The sequence below is a fragment of the Palaemon carinicauda genome, chromosome 43 (assembly GCF_036898095.1).
Source record: "Palaemon carinicauda isolate YSFRI2023 chromosome 43, ASM3689809v2, whole genome shotgun sequence".
NCBI lineage: Eukaryota > Metazoa > Arthropoda > Malacostraca > Decapoda > Palaemonidae > Palaemon > Palaemon carinicauda.
The window spans coordinates 4097228-4107815 of NC_090767.1; the positions used below are offsets into that span (position 1 = coordinate 4097228).

Here is a 10588-nt window from a genome sequence, read left to right on the forward strand (position 1 = left end):
CAGAGCCATAGCTATTGACATAGACATAGCCAGAGACATAGACAGAGACATAGCCATAGTCATAGACATAGCCATAGACATACCCATAGACATAGACATAGCCATAGCCATAGCCATAGCCATAGCCATAGCCATTGACGTAGCCATAGCCGTAGCCGCAGATGTATCATTAGCCTTAGCCGTAGTCATAGCCATAGTCATAGCCATAGCCATACAATGTAGTCATAGCCATAGCCGTACGATGTAGCCATAGTCATAGCCGTAGCCTTAACCATAGCCATAGGCATAGCCATAGCAATAGCCATACACATAGACAGACATAGACATAGATATAGCCATAGCCATAGCATTAGACATGGCCAAAGCCATAGCCATAGCCATAGACAGAACCATAGCCATAGGCAAAGCTGTAGCCGTAACCGTAGCCGTAGCCGTAGCCATAGACGTAGCTGTAGATATAGCCGTAGCCGTAGATATAGACATAGAAATTGCCTAAGCCATAGACATAGACATAGACATAGACATAGCCATGGTAAACAAAGCCATAGACATAGACATAGACATAGACATAGCCATAGCCATAGCCATTGCCCTAGCCATAGCCATTGCCATAGCCAAAGCCATAGACATAGACATAGAGTTAACCATAAACATACCCAGAGACATAGCCAGATCCATAACCATAGACATAGACATAGCCATAGCCATAGCCATAGCCATACACATAGCTATGGCCATAGCCATGGTATACATAGCCATAGCCATGGACATAGCCATAGATATAGACATACCCATAGCCATAACCATAGACATAGCCATAGCCATAGACAACCATAACCATATACTTAGCCATAGCCTTAGCCATAGCCATAGGCATACACATAGCCATAGTCATATCTATAGCCATAGACTTAGATATAGACGTAGCCGTAGCCGTAGATGTAGGCGTAGCCGTATCCATAGCCATAGCCATAGCTATAGCCGTAGCCATAGACATAGCCATAGCCATAGACATAGCCATAGCCATAGCCGCATAGACATAGGCAGAGACATAAACATAGAAATAGCCATAGCCATAGACATAGACATAGATATAGACATAGCCAGAGCCAGAGCCATAGCCATAGCCATAGCCATAGTCATAGACATAGACATACACATAGCCAAAGCCGTAGCCATTGCCATAGACAGAGCCATAGCCATAGCCATAGCCATAGCCATAGACATAGACAGAGACATAGCCATAGCCATAGACATAAACATAAACATAGCCATAGCCATAGCCATAGCCATAGACATAGACATAGCCATAGCCCTAGATATAGCCATAGCCATAGGCATAGGCATAGACATAGCCATAGCCATAGCCATAGCCATAGATGACACCATGGCCTTAGCCGTAGCCGTAGCCAGAGCCATAGCCGTAGCCTTAGATATGGACATAGACATAGACATAGCATTAGCCATAGACATAGCCATAGCCATAGCCATAGCCAGGGCCATAGACATAGCCATAGCTATACCCATAAACATAGCCATAGCCATAGCCATAGCCAGAGCCATATCCAGAGCCATAGCCATGGACATAGACATAACCATAGACATAGTGATAGAGACATAGACATAGCCAAAGACATAGACATATATATATATATATCCATAGCTATAGATATAGCCATAGCCATAGACATAGCCATATCCATAGCCATCGACATAGCCATAGACATAGACATAGCCATAGATATAGACAGACATAGCCATAGCCATAGCCATAGCCATAACCATAGACATAGACATAGCCATAGCCAGAGTCATAGCCAGAGTCATATACACAAATAGACATAGACATAGACATAGCCATAGCCTTATACATGGACAGAGCCATAGCCATAGCCATAGACCTAAACATAGACATAGACATAGACAGAGTCATAGCCAGACAGAGACATAGCCATAGCAATAGACATAGACATAGACATAGACTAAAACATAGCCATAACCAGACATACACTTAGCCATAGCCATACCCATAGACAAAGACTCAGCCAGAACCATAGACATAGACATAGACAGGGACATAACCATAGCCAGAGCCATAGCACTAGACATAGACATAGCCATAGCCATACCCATAGCTTAAAACAGAGACATGGCCATAACCATAGCCATAGCCATAGACAGAGCCGTAGCTATAGCCATAGATATAGACATAGACATAGCCATAACCATGGCATCCATAGCCATAACCATAGACATAGCCATAGACATGGACATAGACATAGCCATAGATATATACAGAGCCATAGCCTTAGCCATAGCCATAGATATAGACAGGGCCATAGCCATCGCCATAGACATAGACAAAGACATAGACATAGCTAGAGCCAGAGCCATAGCCATAGCCATAGTCATAGACATAGACATACACATAGCCATTGCTATAGCCATAGCCATAGACAGAGACATAGCCATAGCCATAGCCATAGATATAGACATAGACATAGCCATAGCCATAAACATAAACATAGCCATAGCCATAGCCATAGCCATAGCCATAGACATAGCCATAGCCATAGCCATAGGCACAGACATAACCATAGCCAATGACATGGCCATAGCCATAGCCATAGCCATAGCCATAGATGACGCCATGGCCATAGCCGTAGCCGTTGCCGTAGCCGTAGCCGAGGACGTAGCCTTAGCCGTAGCCGTAGCCATAGTCTTAGCCGTAGACATAGACATAGACATAGCCATAGCCATAGCCATGGTAGATATTGACATAGCCATAGCCAGAGCCATAGCCATTGACATAGCCATAGCCATACCCATAAACATAGCCATAGCCATAGCCATAGCCATATCCAGAGCAAGAGCCATAGACATAGACATAGCCATAGACATAGCAATAGAGATATAGACATAGCCATAGACATAGACATATATATATCCATAGCTATAGATATAGCCTTAGCCATAGACATAGACAGACAAAGATATAGCCATAGCCATAATCATAGCCATAGCCATAGATATAGACATAGACATAGAAATAGGCTCAGACTTAGCCATAGCCATAGCCATAGACATGGTCATAGCCATAGGCATAGCCATAGACGTAGCCATAGCCGTAGCCGTAGCCATAGACATAGAAATAGACATATCAATACCCATAGCCATAGCGCTAGACATAGCCATAGCCATAGCAAATGCCATAGCCATAGCCAAAGACATAGACATAGCCATAGCCATAGACAAAGACATGGCCATAGCCCTAGCCATAGACATAGACATATCCATAGCCATAGCCATAGCCATACCCATGGTAGACATCGACATAGCCTTAGCCAGAACCATAGACATAGACATAGACATAGACATGGCAATAGCCATAGACATAGACATAACGATAGACTTAGACATAGCCATACCCATACCCAAAGTCATTGCCATAGCCATAGCCATAGCCATAGCCATAGCTATAGACATAGCCATAGACATAGACATAACCAGAGCCAGAGCCATAGCCATAGCCATGGTCATAGACATTGACATACACATACACATAGCCATAGAAGTAGCCATAACCATAGAAAGAGCCATAGCCATAGCCATAGACATAGACATACACATAGCCATAGCCATAAACATGAACATAGCCATAGCCATAGCCATAGACATAGCCATAGCCATAGGCATAGACATAGCCAAAGCCATTGACCTGGCCATAGCCAAAGCCATAGCCATAGCCATTGATGACGCCATGGCCATACCCCTAGCCATAGCCATAGCCATAGACATAAACATAGCCATAGCCATAGACATAGCCATAATCATAGCCACAGCTATAGCCAAAGCCATAGACATAGACAACCATAGCCATAGCCATAGACATACACATAGCCATACACATAGACATAGACTTAGCCATAGACATAGACATAGCCATAGATATAGACAGAGCAATAGCCATAGCCTTAGCCATAGCCATAGACATACACATAGCCAGAGCTAAAGCCATAGTCATAGAAATAGCAATAGCCATAGACATAGACAGAGACATAGCCATAGGCATAGACATAGCAATATACATAGTCATAGCCATAGTCATAGACCTAGTCATAGCCATAGCCATAGACATAGCCCTAGTTATAGCCATTGACGTAGCCATAGCTATAGCCATAGATGTAGACGTAGCCGTAGCCATAGCCATATGATGTAGCCATAGCCGTAGCCTTAGCCATAGCCCTATGATGTAGCCGTAGCCGTAGCCGTAGCTTTAGCCGTAGCCATAGACATAGCCCTAGCCATAGCCATAGACATAGACATAGACATAGATATAGCCATAGCCATTGCCGTAGACATGGCCATAGCCATAGCCATAGCTAGACATAGCCATAGCCATAAATGTAGCCTTAGCCTTAGCCATAGCCGTGGGCAAAGACATAGACATAGCCACAGCCATAGACATAGACATAGACATAGATATAGACATAGCCATGGTATACATAGCCATATACAAAGAAGTAGCCATAGCCATAGCCATAGACTTTGCCCTAGCCTTAGCCATTGCCATAGCCAAAGCCATAGAGATAGACATAGCCATAGATATACCCAATGACATAGCCATATCCATAACCATAGACATAGCCATAGACATAGACTTAGCCATAGCCATAGCCATAGACATAGCCATAATCATAGCCATAGCTATAGCCATAGCCAGAGCCATAGACATAGACAACCATAGCCATAGCCATACACATACACATAGATATAGACATAGACATAGACATAGACATAGACATAGCCATAGATAGAGACAGAGCTATAGCCATAGCCATAGCCATAGCCATAGACATAAACATAGCCAGAGCTAAAGCTATAGTCATAGCCATAGCCATAGCCATAGACATAGACAGAGACTTAGCCATAGTCATAGAAATAGCCATAGACATAGCCATAGCCATAGCCTTAGAATAGTCATAGCCATAGCCATAGACATACTTCTAGCCATAGCTATTGACAGAGCCATAGCCATAGCCATAGATGTAGACGTAGCCGTAGCCATAGCCAAATGATATAGCCATAGCCGTAGCCTTAGCCATAGCCCTATGATGTAGCCGTAGCCGTAGCCGTAGCTTTAGCCGTAGCCATAGACATAGCCCTAGCCATAGCCATAGACATAGACATAGACATAGATATAGCCATAGCCATAGCCATAGACATAGCCAAAGCCATAGCCTTAGATGTAGCTGTAGCCTTAGCAGTAGCCGTGGACATAGATATGGACATAGCCACAGCCAAAGACATAGACATAGACATAGAAATAGACATAGCCATGGTATACATAGCCATGGTATACATAGCCATAGACATATACATAGCCCTAGCCATAGCCATAGAAATTGCCCTAGCCTTAGCCATTGCCATAGCCAAAGCCATAGAGATAGACATAGCCATAGCCATAGATATACTCAATGATATAGCCATATCCATAACCCTAGACATAGCCATAGACATAGACTTAGCCATAGCCATAGCCATAAACATAGACATAGCCATAGCCAGAGCCATGGTGCACATAGCCATAGCCATAGCCATAGATATAGCCATAGCCATAGACTTAGCCTTAGCCCTAGCCTTAGCCATAGCCAAACATAGAAATAGACATAGCCATAGCCATAGCTATAGTCATAGACATAGATATAGACGTAGCCGTAGCTGTAGATGTAGCCATAGCCGTAGCCATAGCCATAGCCATAGCCATAGACATAGCCATAGCCATAGCCACATAGACATAGCCATACACATAAACATAGACATAGCCATAGCCATAGCCATAGCCATAGACATAGACATAGCCAGAGCCAGAGCCATAGCTATAGCTATAGTCATATACATAGACATACACATAGCCATAGCCGTAGCCATAGACATAGACATAGCCATAGCCATAAACATAAACATAGCCATAGCCATAGCCATAGCCATAGCCATAGACATAGCCATAGCCATAGACATAGCCATAGCCATAGGCAAAGACATTGCCATAGCCATAGACAGGGCCATAGCCATAGCCATAGCCATAGCCATAGATGATGCCATAGCTGTAACTGTAGCCATAGACATAGACATAGCCATAGCCATAGCCTTATTCAAAGCCATAGCCATTGCCATAGCCATAGCCATAGACATAGACAGCCATAGACATAGACATAGCCATAGACATAGACATAGCCATAGACATAGACATAGCCATAGATATAGACAGAGCAATAGCCATAGACATACACATAGCCAGAGCTAAAGCCATAGTCATAGCCATAGCCATAGCCATAGACATGGCCATAGCCATAGCCATAGACATGATCATAACTATAGCCATAGACATAGCCCTAGCCATAGCCATTGATGTAGCCATAGCCAGAGTCATAGATGTAGACATAGCCGTAGCCATAGCCATATGATGTAGCCATAGCCATAGCCTTAGCCATAGCCATGTGATGTAGCCATAGCCTTAGCCATAGCCATATGATGTAGCCGTACCCATAGCCGTAGCTTTAGCCATAGCCATAGACATAGCCCTAGCCATAGAAATAGACATAGACATAGACATAGTCATAGTCATAGCTATAGCCATAGCTGAAGCCATAGCCATAGCCATAGACATAGACATAGTCATAGACAGAGATATAGACCTAGCCATAGCGATAGCCATGGTAGACATAGACATAGCCATAGCCATAGCCATACACATAGACATAGAACTAGCCACAGACATATCCAGAGCCATAGACAAAGCCATAACCATAGCCATGGCCATAGACATAGATACCCAGACATAAACACAGACATAACCATAGCCATAGATATAGCCATAGACATAGCCATAGTCATCGCCACAGACATAGCTATAGCCATAGCCATTGACGTAGCCATAGCTGTAGCCGTAGATGTAGCAGTGGCCTTAGCCGTAGTCAGAGCCATAGTCATAGCCATAGCCATATGGTGTAACCATTGCCGTAGCCCTAGCCTTAGCCATAGCCATAGGCATAGCCATAGCCATAGCCATAGACATAGATATAGACATAGATATAGCCATAGCCATAGACATGGCCATTGCCATAGCCATAGCCATAGAGAGAACCATAGCCATAGCCATAGCCATAGCTGTAGCCGTAACCCTAGTTGTAGCCGTAGCCAAAGACCTAGCCGTAGAAATAGCAGTAGCCGTAGACATAGACATAGACAGAGCCACAGCCATAGACATAGACATAGATATAGGCATAGCCATGGTAAACATAGCCATAGACGTAGACATAGACATAGACATAGCCATAGCAATAGTCATTGCCCTAGCTATAGCCATTGCCATAGCCGAAGCCATAGACATAGACATAGCGATAGCCATAGACATACCCAAAGACATAGCCATAGCCATAACCATAGACATAGACATAGTCATAGCCATAGCCATAGCCATAGCAATAGACATACACATAGCTATAGCCATATCCATGGTATACATAGCCATAGCCATGGACATAGCCATAGACATAAATATACCCATAGCCATAACCATAGACATAGCCATAGCCATAGACAACCATAACCATATACTTAGCCATACCCTTAGCCATAGACATAGCCATACACATAGCCATAGCCCTAGCTATAGCCATAGACTTAGATATAGACGTAGCCATAGCTGTAGATGTAGGCGTAGCCGAAGCAATAGCCGTAGATGTAGGCGTAGCCGTAGCCATAGCCATAGCTATAGCTATAGCCATAGCCATAGACATAGCAATAGCCATAGACATAGCCATAGCCATAGCCACATAGACGTAGCCAGAGACATAAACATAGAAATAGCCATAGTCATAGCCATAGACATAGACATAGACATAGCCAGAGTCAGAGCCATAGCCAGAGCCATAGTCATAGACATAGACATACACATAGCCATAGCCGTAGCCATAGCCATAGACAGAGCCATAGCCATAGCCATAGCCATAGCCATAGACATAGAGAGAGACATAGCCATAGCCATAGACATAAACATAAACATAGCCAGAGCCATAGCCATAGACATAGACATAGACATAGCCATAGCCCTAGATATAGCCATAGCCATAGGCATAGGCATAGACATAGTCATTGCCAAAGCCATAGCCATAGATGACACCATGGCCTTAGCCGTAGCTGTAGCCATAGCTATAGCCGTAGCCATAGATATAGACATAGACATAGACATAGCATTAGCCATAGACATAGCCATAGCCATGGCCATAGCCAGAGCCATAGACATAGCCATAGCCATACCCATAAACATAGCCATAGCCATAGCCATAGCCATAGCCATATCCAGAGCCATAGCCATAGACATAGACATAGCCATAGACATAGCCATAGAGACATAGACATAGCCATAGACATAGACATATATATATCCATAGCTATAGATATAGCCATAGCCATAGACATAGACATATCCATAGCCATCGACATAGCCATAGACATAGCCATAGATATAGACATAGCCATAGCCATAGCCATAGCCATAGCCATAGACATGGACATAGCCATAGACATAGACATAGCCATAGCCATAGCCAAAGACATAGGCATAGCCATATAAATAGACATAGACATAGCCATAGCCATAGACATAGCCATAGCCATAGCCATTGCCATAGCCATAGACATAGACATAGCAATAACCATAGAAATAGCCATAGACATAGACATAGTCATAGCCATAGCTATAGCCATAGCTGAAGCCAGAGCCATAGCCATAGACATAGACATAGCCAGAGACATAGACAGAGACATAGCCATAGTCATAGACATAGCCATAGACATAGCCATAGCCATAGCCATGGACATAGACATAGCCATAGCCATAGCCATAGAAATAGCAATAACCATAGAAATAGCCAGAGATATAGACATAGCCATTGCCATAGCCATAGACATAGACATAGCAATAACCATAGAAATAGCCATAGACATAGACATAGTCATAGCCATAGCTATAGCCATAGCTGAAGCCAGAGCCATAGCCATTGACATAGACATAGCCAGAGACATAGACAGAGACATTGCCATAGTCATAGACATAGCCATAGACATACCCATAGACATAGACATAGCCATAGCCATAGCCATAGCCATAGCCATAGCCATTGACGTAGCCATAGCCGTAGCCGCAGATGTAGCATTAGCCTTAGCCGTAGTCATAGCCATAGTCATAGCCATAGCCATACAATGTAGTCATAGCCATAGCCATACAATGTAGCCATAGTCATAGCCGTAGCCTTAACCATAGCCATAGGCATAGCCATAGCAATAGCCATACACATAGACAGACATAGACATAGATATAGCCATAGCCATAGCCTTAGACATGGCCAAAGCCATAGCCATAGCCATAGACAGAACCATAGCCATAGGCAAAGCTGTAGCCGTAACCGTAGCCGTAGCCGTAGCCATAGACGTAGCTGTAGATATAGCCGTAGCCGTAGATATAGACATAGAAATTGCCTAAGCCATAGACATAGACATAGACATAGACATAGCCATGGTAAACAAAGCCATAGACATAGACATAGACATAGACATAGCCATAGCCATAGCCATTGCCCTAGCCATAGCCATTGCCATAGCCAAAGCCATAGACATAGACATAGAGTTAACCATAAACATACCCAGAGACATAGCCAGAGCCATAACCATAGACATAGACATAGCCATAGCCATAGCCATAGCCATACACATAGCTATGGCCATAGCCATGGTATACATAGCCATAGCCATGGACATAGCCATAGATATAGACATACCCATAGCCATAACCATAGACATAGCCATAGCCATAGACAACCATAACCATATACTTAGCCATAGCCTTAGCCATAGCCATAGGCATACACATAGCCATAGTCATATCTATAGCCATAGACTTAGATATAGACGTAGCCGTAGCCGTAGATGTAGGCGTAGCCGTATCCATAGCCATAGCCATAGCTATAGCCGTAGCCATAGACATAGCCATAGCCATAGACATAGCCATAGCCATAGCCGCATAGACATAGCCAGAGACATAAACATAGAAATAGCCATAGCCATAGACATAGACATAGATATAGACATAGCCAGAGCCAGAGCCAAAGCCATAGCCATAGCCATAGTCATAGACATAGACATACACATAGCCATAGCCGTAGCCATTGCCATAGACAGAGCCATAGCCATAGCCATAGCCATAGCCATAGACATAGACAGAGACATAGCCATAGCCATAGACATAAACATAAACATAGCCATAGCCATAGCCATAGCCATAGACATAGACATAGCCATAGCCCTAGATATAGCCATAGCCATAGGCATAGGCATAGACATAGCCATAGCCATAGCCATAGCCATAGATGACACCATGGCCTTAGCCGTAGCCGTAGCCAGAGCCATAGCCGTAGCCTTAGATATGGACATAGACATAGACATAGCATTAGCCATAGACATAGCCATAGCCATAGCCATAGCCAGGGCCATAGACATAGCCATAGCTATACCCATAAACATAGCC

The 10588-nt window shown here is 43.7% G+C and overlaps 1 protein-coding gene across 1 annotated transcript; it reads right to left on the reverse strand.

Annotated features, from left to right (window-relative positions):
- Positions 1–267: 267 nt before the first annotated feature.
- LOC137633692 (serine-rich adhesin for platelets-like) lies at positions 268–5574 on the reverse strand. The gene is made up of 2 exons (XM_068365940.1): positions 5170–5574; positions 268–492 (listed from the first exon to the last, which is right to left on the reverse strand). The coding sequence occupies exons 1-2, from the start codon at positions 5572–5574 to the stop codon at positions 268–270; spliced, it is 630 nt and encodes a 209-aa protein (XP_068222041.1).
- Between the last annotated feature and the right edge of the window lie 5014 nt (positions 5575–10588).